The sequence below is a fragment of the Pagrus pagrus genome, assembly GCF_965226575.1.
Source record: "Pagrus pagrus genome assembly, chromosome: 21".
In the NCBI taxonomy this organism is placed as follows: domain Eukaryota; kingdom Metazoa; phylum Chordata; class Actinopteri; order Spariformes; family Sparidae; genus Pagrus; species Pagrus pagrus.
In genome coordinates this window covers 6,941,670-6,965,986 of record NC_140208.1, presented here as the reverse complement: position 1 = coordinate 6,965,986, position 24,317 = coordinate 6,941,670, and the positions used below count along the sequence as shown (strand labels likewise).

The 24,317-nt window shown below is 42.7% G+C and overlaps 2 protein-coding genes across 3 annotated transcripts in view; both read right to left on the bottom strand.

The window, feature by feature from the left end:
• Positions 1 to 729: 729 nt before the first annotated feature.
• Positions 730 to 21,638, bottom strand: cep131 (centrosomal protein 131). 2 transcript variants are annotated; one of them, XM_084341617.1, is made up of 30 exons: positions 21,416 to 21,638; positions 20,300 to 20,496; positions 20,013 to 20,107; positions 17,548 to 17,659; positions 16,918 to 17,045; positions 16,414 to 16,518; positions 15,830 to 16,009; positions 15,587 to 15,704; positions 15,360 to 15,476; positions 14,332 to 14,524; positions 14,107 to 14,201; positions 13,880 to 14,008; positions 13,579 to 13,771; positions 12,973 to 13,070; positions 12,658 to 12,837; positions 12,358 to 12,549; positions 11,914 to 12,051; positions 11,674 to 11,799; positions 11,412 to 11,528; positions 11,142 to 11,171; positions 10,624 to 10,726; positions 9,693 to 9,894; positions 8,376 to 8,483; positions 7,502 to 7,619; positions 7,252 to 7,326; positions 6,527 to 6,669; positions 6,075 to 6,252; positions 5,786 to 5,982; positions 4,454 to 4,514; positions 730 to 4,341 (listed from the first exon to the last, which is right to left on the bottom strand). In XM_084341617.1, exons 2-30 carry the CDS (start codon positions 20,483 to 20,485, stop codon positions 4,270 to 4,272), a joined length of 3,789 nt encoding a protein of 1,262 aa, XP_084197743.1. In that variant the 5' UTR covers positions 20,486 to 20,496; positions 21,416 to 21,638; the 3' UTR covers positions 730 to 4,269. The 2 variants fall into 2 exon arrangements, with proteins under 2 accessions (XP_084197743.1, XP_084197744.1); XM_084341618.1 differs by lacking the exon at positions 11,142 to 11,171 and having other exon boundaries at positions 21,416 to 21,637.
• Positions 21,639 to 21,813: 175 nt separating this feature from the next.
• Positions 21,814 to 24,317, bottom strand: part of rnf213b (ring finger protein 213b) — a 30,575-nt gene continuing 28,071 nt past the window's right edge. Inside the window, exons 62-64 of the mRNA XM_084342203.1 lie at positions 23,516 to 23,605; positions 22,776 to 22,954; positions 21,814 to 22,244 (exon numbers count right to left, since the gene is read on the bottom strand). Of these exons, the coding sequence (XP_084198329.1) occupies positions 22,106 to 22,244; positions 22,776 to 22,954; positions 23,516 to 23,605 (408 nt within the window). The 3' untranslated portion in view covers positions 21,814 to 22,105. The remainder of the gene's footprint in view (positions 22,245 to 22,775; positions 22,955 to 23,515; positions 23,606 to 24,317) is intronic.

Genomic DNA, 24,317 nt, shown 5'->3' with positions numbered 1-24,317 from the left:
CTTATAACAGATTTAAGCCAAGATTAGAGGATGACATATGACTCCCTGCTATAGTCATACGTCATTGTTTCATTTACGAACTTAAGAGCTTAAATTGTGTTGCTCTGAGCACAAAAGTTATTTGGCGAAAAAAATACAGTATGTGGCTCATCAACATTGTCGGGGAAGGACTCAGAAAAATATGAAATATCATAAAAATGCCAAAATACACTGGAGAGGGCTTTAAGTATGTAAGCTTTATTTGATACTGGATTAGGCTGGATTGAATTAAAGGAGACTGATGGGCCTTGGCGGAGGTATCGCTCTACAACTTCTAGTTTTTCGGTTGTTTTTTTACGTTTTAAAACAAGTCCCCAAATACTTACGTACTACAGCTGTTTAGGAGAATACAGCAATGCTGTTTTACTGACAACGTTTTGATTTTTGGGTGAACTGTTCCTTTAAGTATTTAAGTATAGGTTTACAGATTTTTCAGGAAATGAAATATGCATTTAAACACTTAAGAAATACTGTCTATAAATCATTTCAGGCTCAAAACCAACCGCTATCTTGGCTCATAATTTGGATTCCACCGGGGATCAACTTGATGTGATTAAAGACACTTCTTCTCCGTCTCCGAACCCATGAGTTACGACCTGAGTCAGCGAGGGATGACAGGAGGGCGGGGAACAGAAACAAGCAAACAATTGTCTGTTTACCACAGTGAACAGAAACAAGGAACACAGTGAGTCTTCCCAACAGTCTTTGCTTTTTATTCTCTTTGTGCTGTAGGATCAGTCACCATCGTCTTCACAGTTTTTAAACCATCAGCGTGAGTAACAATAAAGACTAGACTAAAACAAGGTAAGAAACAGGGTGTGCAAGATCTACAGAATGCGTCTGGACACAGACGGTTACACGTATAGAAAACAGAACAATAACCGACGACAGCTGGAATGGTTTGTACGCAAAGTAACATGGGAAAAACAAACAGGCGGCGGTGCCTTGTGTATGTGAGTCTGTATCTGACTCGCGAGGGTCATCTCAGGTCAAACTGGGAGGAATGGTGGCACACATACACACAAAAGGCTCACAGGGCTCATTGGCACTTGTAGGACGGGCATGCGCGAGGAATGCCAACTCACATGGCCGCCCTCCCGGGTTCGAGGCCAGCAGCCCCGTCTGTTGTGCCAACAGCAGCAGAGCGGCGAGAGGCAGCGAGCGGGCCTGCAGGCCTCCACGCCGACAGAGTGACTCACAGTGAAGCTCAGTCAGTCACCATGAATCCCACAGTGATGTCTGACACACTTCTGTCTCCCTGAAAGACTCCAACCTGGGATTTTATCTCATTTTTGTTCTATGAGGAGTTGATTTCAATATTTGGTTTACTGGTTAGCAAGTTGGCAGATGTGACATTCACTCTAGTTTAACGGATAATTTTACCAAAACTTAAAAATTCAGTCATTACTGACTTTCCATCGGTATGGAGGTCAGTAGATAAAGACTGAATTCTCATTCTGGGTTAATTGTTCCTTTAAAACTTCTTAGGTCAGAAACTACACTACCCATAAAGCTACACTACATTACCCCCCCACCCCCCACCCCATTACACTTCATATGAACCCTTTACATCGTGGCTCGGACAACTTCCATGTCAGAAAAACTTGACATACTGTATTTAAACCATCTACAAATGGCATAGGTATAAAGTGTTTCTATGGCAGTTATCGGCTCTGCCAACTAACTGTTTAGCATTCTTGCAAAAGGAATGAAAACACTTGATGTGTCGATGGACTTCGAATCCTTGACCCTTTCTGTGGACCAGTAACATGTAAAAGCACTACAATGGAGAATAAATAAAGCGAATCAGAATAAATATTTTGTGATCCGAGGTCTAATTTGGAGGCAGCGGGGCTTTTACAATCAGAGTGTGGTCTTTCACATCATGTCGCACCTCAATAACAGGCTTTACTTTCAGGTTTAGAGTTTCTCTCTGCAGGACACACTCTTGTTACAGCCCCCCCGCCCCAAACCACCCCGGACTAACTCATGCTATGGACCGTTCTTAGTGAAATCTTATCCACAAAGACTTTCTGTGTCTGTGAGAGGGGTTTCCAAATATCTCCCATCATTATAAGGGATAAGAAATTAGACAAGAAGAAGGAACATTTCAGAAAAAAAAAACAATGACACACAAATTTGCAAGTGCTGAGAGTTTTTGGCTGCAGTATCCAAACATCCAAACACGGAGAGTTTACGTGTGTGTGTGACTCCAGGCCCCCTCTGCCTGTTGAGTTTGATGTGTTTTGTCGCAGCCTCTGAATCAGGCTGGGCAAAAAAAAACCTATATGGCTTTTAACATAGCTCTGGTCACATGCCTCGTGCCCCACAGACCCTCCCACCAGCCCACTCTCTCCCAGCTCTGCTCTCCTAATCCTATAAACATTTTCTATGCGCATTCCTTCTTTCTTCCCTCCCTCCAACCCCACCATCCTCCTCTTTCTTCCTCACATTCAGAATCTTTCTCTCTACTATCATTTGTCTTTGACCTCAAACATGCCATCAGACATCCTGCTTTTTCTTCTCTCCTTTTCCTTCAAGTTTCCTAAACATCCTATCTCTCTTTCTAGCAACATTCATTCTAACTTCGGTCAGTAACCAGTGTTAGTTCTCGGGGGGTCACGATTCTTCAGATCCATGATTCGATTCTCCATTTAAACATTTTTCGGCACAGACAGCAATGCCATTGTTATTGACTTTCACATCTGGATTTGTAAAGATCAACAGATTTGACACAAAGGTGTACCACAATTCTCTAAATCTGTGATTTACTTTTGATTTCAGTCACAATTTGATGGTCTTTTTTAGCACTGACGGCTACGCCATTGTTGTACTACTGCATCTGGATTTGTAAAGATACACAGGTCATTGGTTTTATACCCTTACAACTGTCAAAAACTGTTAAAAAAGATAAGGCTATTTTCCCTGACTCATATTTAATCTTATCGCCGCTGGCTGATATGAGCCTATCAAAGATATATTGATATTGGCATATAATTATATGTAGTCTGATATAATCTGATATTAAAACTTTTTTTAGAGAGAGATTATAATGTGAAAAGATGCTTGGGGGAATGTATAATTATTAAATTCCCAGTGAAGTTGACGGTAACATATCCTGCCACTGTTACTTGTTTGATAACCATTTATGAGGGATCACTGTAAAAAAATGTGTTTATCGGTCAATATATTGATATCTGAAAATTAAAATAAACCCAACGTTTTCTCAAGTGTCTGGAAGCGCAGCTTCCGGTTGTGGCTAAGCTAGCTGTGTCCTTTTTAAAGCGTCTTCTGTTTCTTGGGACACATGCAAGCAGGCGGGTCGGAGAGAGAAAACATCTCTGGGAGAATCAAAGATCCTGCTTTTGATTTCGATTAACAAAAATGAAAGCTCATTTCAATTGATTTTCGATTTAGAATCCAAATCGTGACACCCCTAGTTAGTACAATACTTCTAATGTATTTGTTAGATCCAATCTTTGGTGTAAGACACATAACAGACCTGTCAGAGCTGGTCACAGAGCTGCAGCGAGGCAGAGGTTATAGATTCTGTAATTAGCTCTTGCCTCAAGGGGGCACCGGGGCTAAACACATGACTCAACAGATAAAAGGGGGCAACAGAGACTTGGTACAGACAGAAGCTCATACTGTAGCTCTGATGCTGACTGATCCGTGAGTCCTGGTCCTCCAGGAAGAGCAACCCCCTCATTTTCTCCCACTTTACACCAGCGCAGGCCCGGGCTGGTTTCAGAAACATCTGGAACTGTTCTCTGTGGCAGCTCTGTGGGGAACATGGAGGCATTCCTGCTCCCACAGACTGCAGAGGGAGGGAGAAGGGGGAGGGGGGTCACAAAAACTGCAGCAAACTGCAACTGCAGCAGAAGGAAAGAAGAGGAAGAAAAATGGTTCCTGTCCACCTATAGTCTTCATCTGGTGCCACCTGGTCTGTGGCATTTAAATTGGGGAAGTTCCAACACAACACGCTCCTTCATGCCTGGATGGGGCTATACAGTGAGGCCCAGTGCATTTCCTCATTTTGTATTCTTCAAATGAGGTAGGACAAGTCACTTGTTCAACCCTCTGAAGTTCCACAGGTTCAGTCTTGCTGGCAGGAACGACGTCCAAAGGGGAGAAAACAACATCAGGTGGGGGCTCAGAGCAGAGAGCGTGGGGGACGATGGAGGGCAGAGAGGAGAGGTCCACACAGATAGAACCAGGCCTTCCTGTCAGTCACTTCTCCAGCAGCTGCTTCCTCTGCTGCTCCCACAGGGCCTCCAGGTGGTCCGCCCTCTTCAGGGCAGCCTATCAGAGGACAGAAAGATGTTTATACATGCTGTCGATCATCTTTCTCCAACTGTGTTTTCTTTTCTTACTGATCATGGCCTGACAGAAAGACACTCTTCAGGCCTCTCACCTCATGCTGCTTCCTGAGGCTGTTGACAGTTTCTTCCTTCTTCAAGATGGCCGCCTTCACTCTGCCAAATCACAGAAAAGACGACATTAAACAGGGGCCATTAAACCCGAAATCCTCTAAAAAGACACACACCAACCCAGAATGTATCATGTACGATAGAGCTCTGTTGTTGTCCAAAAACACACATCAATGACTGCAACCACACTGTTGCACCGAGTGACTTGTTCCTTCATCACCATGAACACTGTAATTTCTTTCGACTCAATCTCACAGACACCATCCAGCTGCCCCAAATACTCGCTAAAACACCAAAAGTGTGTTAATCCGTATCTGAAAATAGTCCCAGACAAATGTACTATTTCCTCCTGTTTGAATAACTTTTGCGAAAGATTACAGTGACCAGCTGTTCTAGGAATTTACTGAGCCTTTTTTCTTTTTTACAGGCCTTCTTTAAAGATTGTCTTGGACAAGGCAGGGAAGCCAGAGAGTATTTAGAGACCACCTAACACATTGTACATTTTTGTCTTTTTATGACAAAAAAAGACACAAAAGTTCTCAAATATCTTGTTTTGTCCACAACCCAAAGATCTTCAGTTTACTGTCATAATAAACCAGAAAATATTCACATTCAAGAAGTTAGAGTCAGAGTATCTGGCCCTTTTTAAAAAAAATAAATTACTCAAACATTTGAGCCTTTCCACTGAAGCATAGGTTTTATAATGAGATTTATAACATCATACAACATCACACATATAGTGTAGATGTCATATAAACTGCTCATATAAAAATCTGCTTCTAGGGAGACAGAAAAGCCACATTGAATCCCACGTTGACAATAATCAGGTCATCTTCAGAATAGCACCAACACTCCTCTCTCCTCACATTTCTCTTCTTAGAGAAATTGGCAAAGCAGGCGCTGAGCGGACCGCTCAAGTTTCCACCTTTTATTAATGTTGAAGCGCAGGTTTAAAACATGTGCCAGGATTCCTTTTCACACCTTGAACAGAACGGATTGTAAAGAGCCAGATGGCCTCCAATAACATTTATTTAATGTTGCTGCCCTGAATCCTGAGACAGTCTTTTCTCAGACGCACAAAGGAGTTTCATATTGCTGATTACAGATAGTGCTTTGGGCGTAGTTACTTCAAAATATGCCAACTGGTGAAATCAGTTCATCAGATCCTCTCTTACAAAGAAGCACAAGGCAAGACTGCCCATTCTCCTCAAGTTATTTATCTGAACCATATCTCCAATTACAATTAAAGTAGCACACCACCATGCTTGCAGATAGGTATAAAAATGACTTTTATTCAGTTCATCTTGTCATCTTACCGTTGATGGACTTCAGCCAATTCCTCCTCCTTCTCCCTGGTGACCCTCTCCACCTCCAGCCGCAGTCTCGCTCGAACTTCTGACACTTCCACCTTCATCCTTCGGTTCTCCTCCTCTGTCAGCACCAACCGGTCAGCAAACTCTTGCCTGATCACCTCTGCCAGGCTGCGGCGCTCATCCACCAGCTTGTCTCTGGTCTGAAGACACAAGTTCAAAAGGAATCTGTTTTATTTTTGTGTGGTACTGACATTTGAATTGACTTTAATGTGTTCAGGGACTGGCTCCTGACCTGAGTGATGTCTTTGGTCTCCTGTTCTTTCTGTCTGAGCATGGCCTGGAGTCTCATCAGCTCTGCCTCCATCTCCATCTGCTGCTTCCTCAGCTCTTGTTGTTTCTCAACGGCTGACCTCTCAGAGCGCTCCAGCTCCCTCAGCTCAGACTCGTATTTTTCCCTCACACGCTTCACCCTGAGAACAGTGTCAATTGGTGGTTAGTGCTCATTAAAACTTTTGAAACATTTGGCGAAGCTGAAGAGAAATTGTGCAACTAGGATTTGCAAAATACAAGGGAACAACAGAAATATTGTTCCGCATATGTAGATCTGATATATTAATATTCAATTTATTTTCCGGGAGTAGATGCATTCTTCCCTCTCTGTAAAAAAAATATGTAATTTCGATTTTTGGCTGAACAGTCCCTTTAAAGGGTAAACATTAGAACTGGGTGTGACTGTCGTATCACCTGTTGTCAGCCGCCCTCTCACACTCCTCTTTGTCCTTGCTCGTCTCCTCCTCCAGCGTCCAGATGGCGAGCTCAATCTCTTTGTCGCGCTCTCGTCGCAGGTCTTCTTTGAGCTCACGCTCGCGACTCAGCAACCACACTTCCTGTGGACACACAAAACACACATGCTGTCTGTCTGACTTAAGACACACATATCTATAAGATGGAAATTTTGGTTTAACCTGGCACACCCAGGTTCAGAAACATCTGTCATTAGTTCCTTATTGGTTAATTTTTTCCTAAAAACAAATATCTCCACAGTGAAGTTCCAAGTTCCTGCCTGGATCACTCACAGTTTAAATATTGTCATAAAAATCCCTCATTTATTGACCCTGAACTTCCTTAATATAGGTGATCCACACCCTCAGGGTTTCATCCAAATTATATTTAAGTAGAGTTGGAAAGCACCAGCTGATCTCACTTTGCTGCACTCCAGAGAGCTGGAAATATGCCACCTGCCAACGTCACAACATACGATGGAAAAAGACCATTTTTAGCAGAGAAGCTCAGTTCCTGTTTTTTTTTTTACACTGATAGTTAAGTTTATCCTCTTGTATTTGAAATAGCTGCACGCAAAACACTAGAAATCTTAGAACAAATATTTACAAGGTATTCTGTGAATGTTACACTTAACTGTGAACAAAAGAAGAAAGTGGCTCCACAGACTGAACAGAATGTCAACAAACCTCTTTTTTCTTGTAGTTTTCTTCCCAGGTCTGCTTTTCGATGTCTAAACGGTCTTGTAACGCCTTCATCTCCACCTAGTTACACAACAACAACAACAAAATTCAATAAGCATATAGTGCTTGTGCAAACTGTCGAAGATATCTGATGGATGTTGTTCGAGGTGCGGATACTAGACAGATTTTTGAGACAACATGTTAGAAGATTGTGTTGAAGTGTGAAAATGAATGATTCTGATGTTATTCTCATCACCTGATGTCTCCTCTCCTGCTCCTCTCTGGTCTTATCCAGCTCCTCTCTGAGGGCTCGTCCAGCCAGAGAGCTGTTCTCCTCCAGCTGCCTCCGCAGGTCCTCCAGCTCAGCGCGCTGCCTGGAACACAAGAAACAAAGAAGAACCTTCAAACAAGGAACCAAAATGATCCCTATATACGTACATCTCTTTATTCCTCCTCTTTTGAACCTACCCTTCATAATCGGAAGTGTCTTTATGGGCCAGCCCTTGAGTCTTGACCAGCATGTATATTGTTTGGTTTGTTCCCGTTTCTACCAGCTGAGCAATGTTGCTAAACTTCAGTCTGAGATGATTATTCCCTCTTGTCTCGATCACTGTAACTCTCTTTTTACTGTCTTGGCAAGACTTCCATAATTCCATGCTTACAAGTGGTTCAAAATGCTGGTTTAGGCACCTGCCTACATTAAAGTGCTACTGCTGCCACAGAACACAAGTAGAACTTCCTAAAAGGTTCCCATTTTAAGAAAAAAAAATCTATAGGGGCGACATGTGTCTTATCTTCACTGCAGATTGTAGGGGAGAAAGACTTACAAGCACAAACACTCAGCAGGAGCAGGATGGTGGGGATTAAAGGAACAGTTCCTCTACTCTTTAGTAACCATCTCTTACCCTGAAGCTGCGCCAGTAAAAATTCCTCAACATTACCAGACTAGACTGGAGCCAAACCATAACACTGGACTGAACACATTGAAGTTTTTTTCCACTGATTCAGCTTCTAATTCTGGAGACTACAGTGAGAGTTTCTGGAGATGTCTCTTTCACGATAAACGACTCTGAATTATGTCTTCAGACGTTCACTGTGGAATGAGACAGACAGGTGACCTTTGACCTCACCTTGCAGCCAGCTGAGCCAGCCTCTCTTTCTCATCTGCCACCTCCTTGTAGAGACGCCTCCTCTGCTGCTGCAGAGACAGCTCCTCCTCCTGAAGCTGCTTCTCATATCTGATACATAAACAAAGACACGCGCATAAACACACCTGAATGTGACTGTACACGGGCTGCTGAAATTTACATAAACACTATGATTATTACACACATGTGACTGATTAATGAAACTCAAGCTAACAGCCTTTAATCATCATTCTTCAAGAATGTAATCTCTGTCTCTCTGTGGGTCACGCTGCCCTCTTGCCAGTACAGGCAGCATGATGTCAGTGCTTCCAGAAATAGTCATGAGGTGGATGTTGAATAAACTGTTAAGACTGAAGGCCATCTCTCTCACGTTTTAATGCATTAAGCACTACACAGGGTGCTTGGTTTGTAAGACCTTTATTTTGAAGCTGCTTCCTGTTTAGTTTTTCCTTTATTTCAGATGAGGTTGGATGTTTTTCCGGTTTTATTCTTATAGCCGGCTGTGAGCTGCCATCAACAGTAAGGTTGTGTTAAGATTCTGTAAATCTGCGATTTAATTTTAATTTGGTCACGACTTGATCCAATTTTTCAGGTTTAACATTCTTTTTTAGCACTGACGGCTATGCCATTGTTGAACTATTGCATCTGGATTTGTAAAGATCAACATATCATTGGTTTTGTGCCATGACGAATGTCATTCAAATTCATCATCATTTAAAATGATAGGGGTATTTTACAACAACAGCTTGACTTTATCCTGGTGGCTTTGTGCAGGTTAGGGTTCGGCAACTTCAAATAATATTCCACCAAAATAAAGATTTTAGAGTTCAACAAAAAATACCAGCCTTCAGGGACTCGACAATAAACAACAAAAGACAAGTTCAGTTTGTTACAAATCAATAAAAGATCTCTGGAAAAGAAAACAAACCCAACATCTCTGACAGCCAATCGGGTAGCTGCAGGCTAATGGTAAGCTAGCCGTGTTGTCTTAAATGTTTTTTATGTTTTTTATGTTTAATTTTGGACATGCGCAAGTAGGCGAATTTAAAGGGAAATCCACTCCTGCTGTTGTATGGATGATTACCACTGAAAGCTCATTATTATTAATATTTCTATTTTAGAATTAAAATCATGACACCCCTAATCTACAGTGTTTATTGGTGCATTTTTGTGTGTGGTGCTTGCATACTCATAGCGTCTATGAAATACACAATTATCAAAGAATCTAAATGAAATAAGAAAAAAATATATAGATGTAAGTACAGTATAGTGATGACTGATGGTGATGTGACAGCCTACCTCTGTTTGGCTAGCTCCCTCTCTCTCTGACACTGCTCCTCCTTCTCCCTCTCCAGCTGTTGGCGGAGCTCCTCACACTGGCGGACGTAACGCTGAGCCGCCCTGTCGTCCGCCTGCAGCAGCTCTGCCTCGTGAAGTGTCCGCAGCTTCTTCAGCTCCTGTTTGTGCTTCGAAATCAGCTTCTGGATCTCTGGCTCCAGACCTGAGGGAGGAGGAGGAGGGAAAAAAAACAGTTAATGTTCTGCAGCGAGTCAAGGCCTGCAAAATGATTACAGCGGGGATGAATAGTATGGGATGAGTCATGTTTATTTAAATGAAGTCTGATTATCCATCAGTCAAATCAGGCAAGAGGTTTATTTGAGCTCTTAGTATCAGTGACAACAGAGATTACTGGTCAAAGAAGTACATCAATTGTGGGTTCTTAAGCCCTGTGACTGTACAAACAGCTCATCAACAGTTGCTCAACTTACTGACTTTTCACTGAATCTGCTCATTACAAGGAGGAAACAGAGGAACAACATGGTAAGTTACTGGAAACAGAACTGTACCTCTTCATCGTTTAACCACATTACCCACCCATTTATTGTCAAGGAAGCCAATCACACAAAAATCACAATATGACCAGACTCGGTGCAGTTACGCCTCAGCTGCCCCACACAAAGTAGATATGGGATTCACATTGTGTATCCTAAAACAATACTGAGGAGAAGTCGCCTGTGATGACATTATGCCACATTGCTGCTACAGGATGCATTTCATCTGCACAGCAGAGGATTTTGATAAGGGCAGACAGAAAAAGTTACCCCAAAGCAGAGTGGACTTACTCAGGATTACATTACACACATTTGCTTGTTTATGCCCTGATCTTAACAGAGCTTTGGTAAAGATGTTTTAATCTCGGGTTTCCGCTGTGAGGTGAGGCTCTGTTTACCTTTGACAGTGATCTCTTTAATCTTCTTGGTTTTCTCGTCAATCCATTTCTCCCGCCGGATCTTCTCTGTGGCGCTCATTAGCTCTTTTAACTTCTTGATTTCCTGCGGAGGGAGGGGGTGGAGGAAGGAAGAGGGTAAATTATGGTGGTTTTGTGTAATAGTGCGGTGGCACTGTAGTGGTGAGGACCGCTGGTACACTAGCAGCAGGTTATTTGTCTTATTTAAAGCAAAGAAGGTACTTTGTAGGTGAAAAAAGTAAAAAAAAATCCCACACAGGTAATCTGAGGAAGAGGAGGGTTCAAACAAATTCTGGACAAGACAATTAACCTAATAACAGAAAGCAATGTAAACTTTATATCTAAATCTAGTGATAATGAGAAAAGACTGAGGAGACTCACATGCAGACAGACTGTCCAACAGAAGTGGAGAGGGACAGACAAATGAGTGGAAGAATGAACGGTAGAATGAGAGATGAACGTGCCAAGGATGACTGCGTTAGAGGAGAAAAAAAAGTTACCTCACACAAGGGACCCAGAATTTGCCACACCTAAAAGCCAGGAAAAAACAGATATACAGACACAGACAGAGAAAGACAGTGAAGAAGAAGAAGAAGAGAAGGGGAAAACAGAGAAAAGACAGTTAGACAAATGCAGCATTGCAAGAAAGCAAGTTACAAAAGACGATCACACAAGAAGCAAAGCAGAAGCAGAGAAGCAGAAGTTCTTTGCAGTGAAAACTTCAGGGAAACATTAGACTGTTATTGGTGGGAAGAGCTTGTCCATCTCACCATTTCATGCTGCTCCTGCATCTGTGCAATCTTCTTGGTGTACTTTTGGTCGACCTGCTTCAGTTCTCCCACCACTCCTTCACAGCGCTCACTCAAAGCCTTTTTGTCATTGATCAGCTGCAGAAAGAACAGATCTTAGACCATGAGGGAAACATACCACATCACGATATCCAAAATATATCCAATATATAGTCTATTATCACAATAACCATATAATATTGACATTGCCCAGCACTACGCTGCAGTATGTATGTAGACCTACCTGGTCAATGAATGTGAGATGTCTCTGGATGGTGGCTTCATATTGTTCCTTCTGGAGCTGGAAGTTCCTGTTAAGCTCCTTCTCGGTCTCCTTCACATGTCTCACCGTCAGCTCCCTCTGCTGGGCCTGATGGACAAGAGAGGTGACAGAGAAGATAAATATACCTGAGGTCAAGGAATTGTCATCTACAGCAGCTAACGAGACCAAACACTTGTATTGTAATGTGTGCATTTCTCTCACCAGTGCAGTCTGCAGCATATTCACGGTGCGTTTCTTCTCATCCAGCTCTAGCTTGATTCTCATCATGGAGCTGGTGACCTCAGCAGCGGTGGCAGACACCTGCTCGACACCAACCAGCTCCTCCTCTGACAACACAGCCTGAGATCACACAGGAAACATTCAACAATTAGTTGACACAACAGCAGGATTAACATGATCTGACCACAGATGAAGATTTGGGTTGACTGACCCATCTAAACCATCTAGCTCCAATTTGAATGAACATATTTTCCAGATTGGCTAAATGAGCCTCACTATTTATGGGAAAAACATACAACCATAATACTTAAACATATGTCAAGGCTGTCTGAATCAAATATAAAAGCAGGCGGTTATTGGAATGGGAACCAAAGCTGGTCATTAAACAGACAAAGAAATAAAAATGTGTGTGCTCCAGACGCTGACCTCTCTGTGTGACCCTGAAGTAACCGAGCGTGGCCTCTCCTGTTCGGACTTCTCCATCTCATCCAGGAAGCTCATGATGCTCTGCAGCTTGGCCTCAGAGAGAAGGGCGCCCCCGTCTGGCAGCGCAGGGTGGTGACTCAGCTGGCCGTGACGCTCCAGGTTGTCGGTGGTCAGAGAGTTGGAGTCTCCGTCCTTTAATGAGACACAGTAATGAAATTATTTGACTAATACAAAAATACTACGTAGTACAACATTATTTATAGTTTAGATGATAGACATGTGGCACTGAGGAAGTCTCACCTCATCTATCCAGGCATATTTCTCTTTGTGGTAACACTTTGGCTCTGACAGCCGCTCTGGCTCCTCCTCTAACAGCTTCAGGGTGTCCAGCAGCTCGTTCAAGGTGGTTTTTGACTGAGCTCTGCTGGACAAAGCTCCCTGCCGCTGGTCCTCCACACTCACTGACCTCTGCAGGATCTCCTGGAGCACGGACAAAACAAACATGCTCATAAAGGGACCAAATAGCTGCTTAACTGCCATAACTGCTTTAAAAGTTTGACGATGGATTACGGATCAGTGATTTTAAAGTGCAGTTGAACGTTTTTAACCACTTACCTGAGAACACTGGGAGCCTCTGCAATTTGACAAAGCTGGGGAAACTGCTCTGAAGCTGGAGAGTTCACCCAACTCAGCCACAATATTCAAATTGGAGTCTGTGGAGACATTAAACCAGTACAGTAAATTTATTACGGAGTTTCCATGTTTAAGAAAAATCTACACCCTTTTTTGAGCAGAAATCTTGACTGTAGCTGCTAAGCTAAAAGTGTCCACTGGACTGTGCGTTGGGTGCAAATAACAATCTTTTCAATCTGGGCTCTCAAGGTTTCCAGAGACTTGAATTGAACCAGATGAGCTTTATTTAGACATTATATATTTTTTTCAGTTGTTTTTTTTTTTACACATTCTAAAACAAGTCCCCATCTACTTCAGTTGTTTAGGAAAATGCTGTAACGCTGTTTTACTGTGAAGCTTCAGAAATGTTTTGTGGGCCTCAAAACTCCACCTGACTTTCCATCAACATGGAGGTGAGGAGATAATGACTGAACTTTCATTTCTGGGTGAAGATTTTCTTCAAAAAGGCCACGTGTTTAGCAACCATAACTGGATATAAGACGTTTTTGGTGTTCATGATGTAATGCTCCAGAGACATACTGTTCATACCTGTGTTTTTAGCCTTAACATCTGTGGGTGACATCGGGCTGTTGTTGCTCGGTGAGGCTGGACTTTTGTTGATCGGGGAAATTCTGGGCATTTTTCTGCGTCCAACCACACCCGTCTGTCTCTTGTTTTCCATCTCCACCTCAGCTGCGTGCTGCACCTCTGCAACCCGCTGAGCTCTTTTCTGCTGCAGCTCCTGCAAAACACCACCAGGGGGAGACATTAGACAATCAAGAGAACCAAACTTAGTCACTGTAAAAACATTGCATTAACTCTGAATTAGGGTTTTCAATAAGGTACTCACATCAGATGTGATCACCTGGGCTGCAGCGAGGCGGGCCAGACGAGCTTTCTCTTTACGAATCATTTTCCTGTCGTTCTCCTGATGCTGCTGCTCTAAGCAGATGTCTACCTGCACTCTGTCCTCCTGATCCTGCAAGGGGAAAGACAGAAAGGATGAAGTTAATGTCAGGAGAAAGGGAGAGAGAATGAAGGAAGTGAGGAGCTTAGATGTGAGGATGAGTTATTTACCTGAGAACACTGAGAGCCTCTGTTATTGGACAAAGCTGGAGAAATGGCCCTGAAAGTGAGCTCACTGAAGTCAGCCACAACATTCAAATTGGAGTCTGTGGAAACGCAAAACAAATCAATACTTTTATAACAACACAATCCTGATCTCATCTCACAACAAACATGATTCTAAATTATTGAAAATGTAATTAAAGTTAAAAGAACGCAGATCAGAGACATACACACCTGTGTTCTTAGCTTTCACATCGGTGGGTGACATCGGGCTGTTGTTGCTCGGTGAGGCCGGACTTCTGTTGATCGGGGAAATCCTAGGCGGCTTCTTGCGTCCCACCACACCGGTCGGCCTCAGGCTTTCCAGCTCCACCTCAGCTGTGTGCTGCCCCTCTCCAACCCGCTGGGCTCTTTTCTGCTGCAGCTCCTGTAACATACCAGCAGAGGGAGACATTAGACAGTGTTGCAATTTAGGGAGAGTGTTTACAAACACGCTTGATTCAAATGTTTGAATTTGAGCTACATGTCAAGAGTACGGGTCATAAAGTGTTAAAAAGGGTGACAAGCGCAAGAGCTAATGAAGTAGATTTGGATCCAAATGTAGGTCACTGTGTCAACTCATCATATACATTAAGTTACTCTGGGTTTTGACTTTGTTTTGGTTCTGTTTGCAGTGCTGCTCTACAGATACTTGTCTGTTTGTCTTTTTACTTTGTTCTGAAAAGCCTCAAGAGCAGTTTTCACAGATGAGAATCTCAACGTCAAAAATAAAATGTATTTAAAGAAAACCTTTTTTACAAGTTGGGGGCATGATTTTAAATATGTGGGCTTTATTGGGGCTGAACAATATGTAAAAAATAATTTAAAAAACATATTGCAACTATTTTGACAGATATTAAGATTGCGATACAAGTCCCGTTTTAGTGGGAATGGAATTTCAGCATTACGTATGAACTGGAAAAAATATAAAAATGATGTTGTGATTGTTGCTGAGGTCGAAGCATGTTCCTTCATGTCTGGTGAATATGATTTGTAGGCTGCGACTCTCAGTAAAACCACAATGCTTCATTTACAATAGCACATGTTAATGGACACATTTAATGGACTTGAATATTACAATTGTGATGATTTTGATTATATTTTGTTTGATTGTGCAGCCCTAAAGCATACTGAGTCAGATATGTCAGACAAAAGATGCTTCTGATTTGAAATATGTCTCCATTATGTAAGTGGACTGCTGGAAGTAAACCCCATGTGAGCACCTGGATGGCAGCGAGGCGGGCCAGACGAGCTTTCTCTTCACGAATCCTTTTTCTATCGTCATCCTTCTTTTGTTGCTGCTCCAGGTGACTGTCCTCTTCTGTTCTCTCCTCCCACTCCTAAAAGGGAAAGGCACAGATAGTGTTAATGCAGTAGCAATAGAAAGAGAGAAAGATAAAACCAGTTTAGACCATGGAGAATGAGAGGCAGCCTAGGGACAGATGGATACCTTTCTTTTACTGGCGAGGATGCATTTGAGCGCTGCCTGGTTAGTGTGTTGTCTCTTGGCATGGTGTCTGTACCAGCGTTGGATAGTGAGGGCTGCCTGGTTCACCTGCTGAATGAACCTTGAAAAACACAAAGAAACTGATATGAGTCACAAAGCAATTGACAAAAGAACATCAACTGAACAGTAAACACACAGTAGAAACACTATGAAGGCAGCCATCTGAAACTGTTTCGTGGGTCTGACCTTTCCGCCTCCTCTTCAGTGACCTCCCTCCTTCGAGACAGGACGGGACTGCCGTGCTGGGCCGACACTGGAGATCTGTTGTTGGATGTGGGGGAGACTGAAGAGAAATTCTTCTGAGACTTAGTCAGGGAGCCGTTCTCTAGTGACACTTCGTCGTTTGCTGTGGCCTTCAGGATGTTGCTGAAAGAAAAATATCATTGGAAATTTTAAGAAATGTCACCCACGAGTCCTTAAATATTAGAGCTCAACTGAGGTGAGTTTTACTGAAGATGCTGATAGTTGATATCTCGAAGTGACATCCAGTAGGTTTGTCTATTTTGCTGTAATGTCATAACATTCAATATCATTTCAAGCACTTACAGAACATCACAATAAAAAGTCTTATTATGATCATAATAATACACCCAGTAAGTCTGACTTCCAACAAACCACATGATACTGATCATTTTGTAGGCAGCCAACACTGAATGGCTGATGTCAAACATTTTTTCTTTATGGCCAATATCAGTCTATTTCATTGGTTTAGACCTAATAAAACCTCCAAACCATATCAGGCGAGCAGGTATGTTAATTTCAGGACATACTTAAAGGACGGCTTCTGGTTGGAGCTCTTAGGCGTGAGTGGTTTCTCAGAATAGTTGTTGTGCAGGATGGTGGTGACAGAGTTCCCCACAGCTCCCTTGTTGCTCCTGGGAAAAACATAAAAGGCACAATGACACTTCTGACTTACAAACTAAGGAAACCTGATGTGTTTGTGATCAATTTGTGTTAAGTATTTAGAATGCCACAGCCCTTATTTTCACTTCACCCCCTTCTAGGCATAACAGTAACTGATACTGTCTTCATCTCAAACCCTGCCCACACAAATCTTTTTTTGTGTGGCAATTTTCTCGGAAGAAAACCTCTGTGTGTGGGTGGAATTCCTGAAGGCAGTATCAGCTGCTGTGATCAACAGGTATGAAACACGAGAAGAAGGTAAAAATCCAGAATGCTGCAGTGCAAGTAGTCACATTGCTGATGTTGGGCTTGTCCCTGCTCTACACGCACTACTTCCTGTGCATGTGTCAGCACAAGTACTCGCTTCCCACCTGTTGTTGGCAGTGAAAGTGGCAGCCAGGGCGATGCCAGGCTCCCGTTTCTTCAGGCTGGTGGGAGAGTCCACGCTGCCAGTGCTGCGGGAGCTCGAGTGCAGGGGGAAAGCTCTGGGCTGGTCGTCCTGAAAGGAGGGAAACATACACTGGTTACACCCTGAACTACTGTCAAATTTGATACCCATAAAACTGAAATCTGTTTAATGTTTGGACAGGTAGAAACACTTTCGGTAAGCTTGGTCAACCGGTATTAGCTACGCCTTTTAACTACTTAGCATAGACAATATGATGATCAGGATTAGGGGTGTAACAATTCTTGAACTGAGGCCGAAGCAGCAACACAAAGGTCTTAGTCACGAGTTGTGGTTCTGGAAGACACCTGCTGCCACTGCTGCGTCACAATACAGGGCTGACCCCTTCTCTGTGCTAAGACCACTGAGGTCTAATGACAAAGGCCTCTTGGCTGTCTCGAAATCTAAACTTAGAACCAAAGGTGACTCAGCTTTTGCAGGTGTGACTCCCACCTCCTTTTCTTAAAAAGCAAACTTTGTTCAGTAATGTATATTTGCCGTCTTTGTAGTTTTTATTTGTTCTGTTAGAAATATTTCCTTTTTTTTTTTTTTTTACCAGGATGTTCCATGTGGTTCTGTCTGGTGAGGCCTTGCTGAGGCTGGCCAGTTTCTTGCGTCCATCTGAGCTGCTGTCGAACAGGGACAGGTAGTCCTCACTCTGGCCTGGACTGTGAAACACAAACAAACCAGCCACAGGTTAGGACTGTTGTTTTATGTAGAGCAATACTACAATATACTTTATGCCATCAACCAAAGGGTCACTGAGGGAAACAAAATACACAGTGTTATTAGGATTAAAAGGTGGATTTAAGTGGATTTTTGGCTTCTCACTCTGTCCCTGCCACATCTTTCTGCTGTCAGCCGGGAGCAGCTCTCATTTTTCAAACGCAGACCATTCAACCAGCAAAATAAAACAACTAAAAATGCCAGAAAAAGGAGATGATATATTCGTCCAATCGCCCAACCAGAACATAGGATAAAAAAAAAGGATGACATGTTTGTTTGTTTTTTGCAATTTGCAATTTGGGTAAACTGAATCTTTACAAGGCTAATGTGGTAGCAGTGACCCGAGAAGATTATTTTAAATCTGTCCTTTTCGGTGGGGGAAAAGCACATTCAGGGCTCAATTTCAATGAAACAAGGACTTAAGTAGTGCACAACACACAATTAAACAACTCGAAACACAAAGCAGGGACCTTGAGTCGTGCTTTTAGTGGCAGCTTTTGTGATTAAATCTTGTAATGACAGCTGCAGAAACGGGACTCATCCCCGTCTCTTCTCCCCCACAAGTACTGGAATTCAGTATGTGGCAGCTGACCGTCTGCTAGGGGGAACTCCGTTATGGATTCCATGTAAATGCGTGCATGCATATGTTGATCCCGATGGCCTGTCATTCATCCTTCAAATAGCCTTACACACCAACACCTCCATCATGAGGCACAGATGTAGGGTGACCTCCTGTCTGGCTTGGCCTCCGCTGGTATCTGAACTGCAGCCTGCCTGTGCTGTGCAGGCTGATTCTGTCTGGTTACAAATGAGCGTGCGAGTGAGCGTGTGTCTTCGGGGGGGTTGAAGCCAGCTGGCTCAGTGAAAAGCTATCTGACAACACTATTCAGGCAGCACATTCCTCTACTTTTCAGAGAGAGATGCATGGCAGGGAGGAAGCAGTGGAGAGGGAGAGGGGTGCTGAGTGACCCACTGACTGCCTTTAGGACTTGGAGGGGGTATTTAGAACGTCTTCAAATTTAAAGCCCCTCTGCTCTGCATCCTCAGAGGCAGTGAGGGGAGGGGTTAGTGGCGGCAGCTGCCGGACAATAGAAACAGAGCATGCACACACACTTCTCCTTTCACTGGCTCCTGGTGGAGGGGGTAACCTGACCTCAAGGCCCTGGCCCTCCCCCTCTAACCTGGAACAAAGCAAGTTCCTGCACCCCGCGACCCCAGCAACAGCCGCCCCAGCTTCCCTCTGCTCTTTATCATGCAGGAGCTGGCGCGCCACAATTCCCATTGTCCGAAGTGCTGGAGCTTCAGGGCTGCCAGCTGTTGCTCACTGAAGAGAAGCACTCTGGTTTTAAGAGCAAAGACTCCACACGGGCTGACTGAGCTACAGACGCTGTTCCAGGTTATACAAGACTGTCTGACTCAAATTATCTCAAATACATTCTTTTCCGTCATTTCCAATAACACGGCCTTCATATTTCAGTAGCACGTATGTCAATATAAAGGTCATTTGATGATCTGACTGAATCTTAAGAGCAACTTTGCCCCAGGGCTTTGCAGAGAGCTTGTAACAGCACATACTGTTCTATATGCAGTTTAGTTTGTCAATGTCAGTGATAAGGAATGAGGAAAATAGTCTCAGAGACATGAGAGGGGATACTGATTTTCACTGAAATTTTTCTGTAAATGTGTTATGAGTTTGGGTGGACCAAAGATCAATATTGTACTGCTTCCTCTTGCTATGCGAGTATCGATACACTGTATTTGTACCATTTGTACATATTCGTATTAATACATGCATGCACTCTAAACAGATTCCCCTGACAGTTTGCTTTACCAGAGTCACTACTTCATCACTCCTTGTGGTGTAAACGTCTGTAAACTTAATTTACGCAGATTGAACAGAATTAACTGAGCCATCCTTTAAACATATTGCCAATGAGTGGCTTTTTTACACTAAAATGATGGTATACATTGATATGGACAAGATGCAGTCAGTATGTGTGCTAAAGAGACACTAAGCATGGACGCTCTGCCATTTTTATACATTGTTTAATCTCAGTTCACGTCAAATTCTGTGAAACTGACACCACAACACAATAATTCTTGCAATTTGCAAGACTCCCTTGCAATGTAACGATTATCACAGAATCACTGTATCATGATATTATTGTTAACATTGCAAACATTTTGTGGATTGTATCATATCGTAGGTTACAGTGATTCTCGCCCCTACTTAAAAGCATTAATGGTTACAGTGTTATTACAGCAGGAGGTGTGTATGGATGTGTGTGTTTGTACCTTAAACTGATGTTGGCCTGCTGATTAACTTGAGTGGTGCTGTTGGACCTCCTCAGGTTCTTGATGGAGCGGGAGCTCCCAAAGCTGGCATCGCTCTGTGGATTTAAAAGGCTTGTTATTGACTTATAAGATCTTTGTGCACACATTACACACTCATCAGTATGGAGAATACTGAAGCAAGCGACCTCAGGGACTGTCCTGATTTTTCTCATTCCTGCATCTTGGATAGATTATCTCAACTCATAAATAATCTGCGGTACAAAAGCACACATGTGGCAGTTACTCACTAGAGTGTTGCGTTTTCCTCTGCTGTCACTCGCCACAGAAACAGACACAGACCGAGAGAAGTACTTCCCAGGTGATGCACTGCTGGGTCTTTTGGACACAGAGAGCTGGGAGCCTGACAAGCTGAGGTCCAAGGCATCTCCTGAGACACCTGTGGGGATGGATGAAGGGCTGCGTGTTGTATGCATCCTCTGGAAAGCTGGAAGAGAGTAAAACAGGCTGGGATATTAGACAGAATGGGCCACACTTACTTCCCTAGAGATTCAGTGGGCACAACCACAACAGAGGAAACAGCAGCCACTTTCCCCTGACTGTTTTGTCTCCCAGGGTAACGATCAACAAAACCACTCACTGTTTTTACACCAGCTGGGAAGTGCAAATGAGTAACTAACAGTACTTACATTTGTAATGTGCTGTATGGGGCTTTTACCTGTTTATCATCTTAGCTACGACCCATGATAGTTCATTGGTTATACCATGAATAAAATGCAACACCTTCCAAAGAAGCTCCCCTCAAACATTTGCTTGCTCTTGACAACATTTTACCACAACTGCAACACTGTGGCAGGTGTATGTTAGCTCTGTTAGCTAACGTTACCATCATCCCATCAAAAAGAATAAGACTGTAAAGCATGACATTTATGATACACATTGTCAAAGTGCGTATGAGACAACACTGGAGCTAAAATACAGCTGTCGTTAGCCAACGCAAGGTATGCTAACATAATAATACTTGCTAGTTATATAGCTTGTGGTAACGTCAACCTTACAGTAAGCTAGCACAATTATTAAACCGTTACTAACGGTAACTGTAGCCCTTGATAACGTTACCTTGTTGACTATCCCAACCGCTGCAAATCGGGATGTTTTGCAGAGTAACGTCATTAAAAGACGATGACTGGTTGATTAAATCACCGCCTCGTTTAAGATAGCGTTAACGACTGTACTCCGATCATTATTAAGTTGTTTGTGAAGAGAAATAAAAACGGTTGGTTTTCAAATGAAGTCTTGTTAAAGCCAGCGTTTCTAGCTAACAGTTAACGTCTTTAACGTTGCTCGCATCAACAACAAAAACATGCTGGTTGCGGAAAAAAAGCAAGTCAGCGGTAAATACTTACTTCAGAAGCTGGATGGCACCATCGCCGATAAGCTCCAGTACGCTTTCACGGCTTTAATTCCCAACACGGTCCCCTGATACCCAGCGAAAGTACTCCGTTGACTCAGTAGACAAATACGGGGAACCAAATAACGCGTAACATCATCTCTGTGGTAACAACACGGATAATCTCTGCCCACCGACGACTGTGATTGGTGGAGAGAGAGCATTGTCTCTCTGTTCGTCCATCGGATTTGCTGGACGGAGCTGTCTGTCCACTGTGCAGCTTCCAGGGGGCGTGTCTCAAGCAACGGTTTGGTTGACTTTGCACAGATGGCAAAAGTGACATTTTTCCAAGTTATCTGTGTTGTTGGGAAATTCCTCCACAGAAAACAAAGTTCCACTTCATTTATTTTTAATTTATTTATTGTTCCCTGATACCTCATTAACAGATTGAACATGACATAATAACAAAAAAAGGCCTGCTTTACTTATTTCATTTCACTTTCTCTCTCATTCGAACCCTTAACAAATAAGACATCTCAAAATATATATATTTACATCATTGAAACTGATCATCCTTTTATATGGAGGGAATCAATAATTAACAGTCAATTGCAATCCAGATATGCCATAAGCAAAATGTATCAATAACAACAAGAATCACATAAAAGAAAGATAAACTAATAATTCAGCCATCAGTAGAAATGATTTATCTCCTTCTAAACTCTACAGCAGCCCTCCACACATCAGCCGCCTGCTCGAGGTTGATGTCCTCCGGCAGAGACTCGAGCTCCAGCAAAGGTGGAAGGTCTTTCCGATCCAAATGGCTCTCTAAGGTGGACCTGATGCTGGAGACAGCAGGGAGGGAGGGAATGAAGAAAACAACTGTTAGCACTGCATCCATTGTTTTCACCACACGCATTCCTATTCACGTCCCTGCCCAGCTGCTGCCTCAATAGAGAGGACCTGCGGCTGAGGAGATACAACTTAAGCTCCTTTCCCCTGACAGATGGCCGCCTGGAGGGGTCACACTCTGGTCCTGGATGTCAATAGGCTCCAAATCCCAGGGGAGAGTCCCGGGTGAGACCTCCACACTTTACTCTGATTAAAGCTGTCTAGGATCAGTGAGATTCCTTCAGACTAGGGCGGTGATCTTTGAACTGACAACAGGCACACTTCTGACATTCATGAGCTCATCATAAATTATATATAGTCCTAAAAACACCTCTTGGGTAAACCAGGGAATGAATGTCAATAATGCAAATGTTTTGGGATTGTTTTACCATTTGGTGAATTACCTCCTACAAAAACTCACAAATGGTAAATCAGATGTGTTTTCACCACAGAGGGAGGGGGGGATACAAATGGCTTGTGCTTACTCCCAGTGTGGTTGGTAACCATCGTCAGGCACGGCGTTGCTCGTCTTCAGCAGGAGGATTTCATGCAGCTCTAAAGTAAAAGCTTCAACATCTGTGACGGCGAGGAAACCCTTCAGCTCCTTCCTCTCCTCCTCAGACAGCTTCTTCTGGAACTCTGAGGGCAGCTTCTGAAACGGGTCCTGAAACATGGTCGTCAATTTAGTGCGATCAAGGTTCAATGTGATGACAACAAGAAAGTGCTTTGGGGCAGGAGCTGCGGTGCAATTCCTCAAATTCGGCTTTTATTGGGGTCAAACACTGGGCGCCTGCCGTGCAAGAAGGCACACTTTCAAAGGATTACAGCCCAGATAATTTAACTCTGTGTGGTGTTTGGGGTCAGTCAGCAGCCAGCAGAGGAACATAACGAGTCAGAACCATTTTTTTTGTGGTTCACCATTAAGCTTTAGTTTTGGCCCTCCAAAGAAAAACATGGTATATACTGTACATACTTGTAAATACATGTATAATTTACTTTTACTTGTTGATACTTAAGTATATTTACTGCTACAAAACATTTTTTTGACACTTTTAATATAAGACACATTAAGAATTTAACATAAATATTATTCCTATGGGTGATTTTCAATTTCACCAAATAAGATTTCAACATGGGTTATTCTTTGCTATGATTGTATTTCTACTGGATTTCTGCCACATCCAGTAGTTAAGACCTGAAAATGTATGACTTTATTAATACATACTTGGTTTCTGTTCAGCATGAGCTCAGATTTCCAACAAGTCAGGAGCTGCCAGGTGAATATGCTGTGTTCCAGTTTGCTCTCTGCGAGACTCTAAAATGAAATGAAACAAACAGGTTTAGTGTGTCAAAAGATTATATCAGTGTGCTTTTGTAATGTGGGTTATACAGGTTCAAGTGACTTCATGTTTTCTTTTAGCTCAGCCACAGGCTTCCCTTCATTTCTGTATGTACAAACTGTTACACTTGCTTGACTCGTGTAATCCATCACAGTGAACATCACAATGTCTGCATTTTACCTTATCTTAGTATCATCTGCACTGCAGCAATAAGTCAACTTGTTCAGTCATTCATGCAGGTTTCATTAGTCTGTTACTGGATTTTCATAGTTTACAAAAATGAATGGTATCCAGTGAATGTCTGGAATGAAACACTTCCACAAAGAAAAATCTAAGTTATTTTAAACTGATTCGTAGTCAATAGACAAAAACATGTAAATTACTGTTTTGGAGTTTGATCTTCCCTTTTTTAATTAGTATAACAGCACCAGGTCAAACATTGAGATCAGATCAGGGCTGCAACTAACAATGAATTTAATTATTGACTTATCTGCCAATTATTTTTTAAGATTTTATGAATCATTTAGTCTTTAAATTGAATAAAAAATTGGAAAAAATGTGCATCACAATGTCTCAGTGCCTAAAGTGACGTCTTCAAATGACTATTTTTGTTCAACTACTTTGTCAAAAACTCTGAGACTCTTTATTTATGGTCATAAATGACAGTAAATCAGCACATCCTAGTTT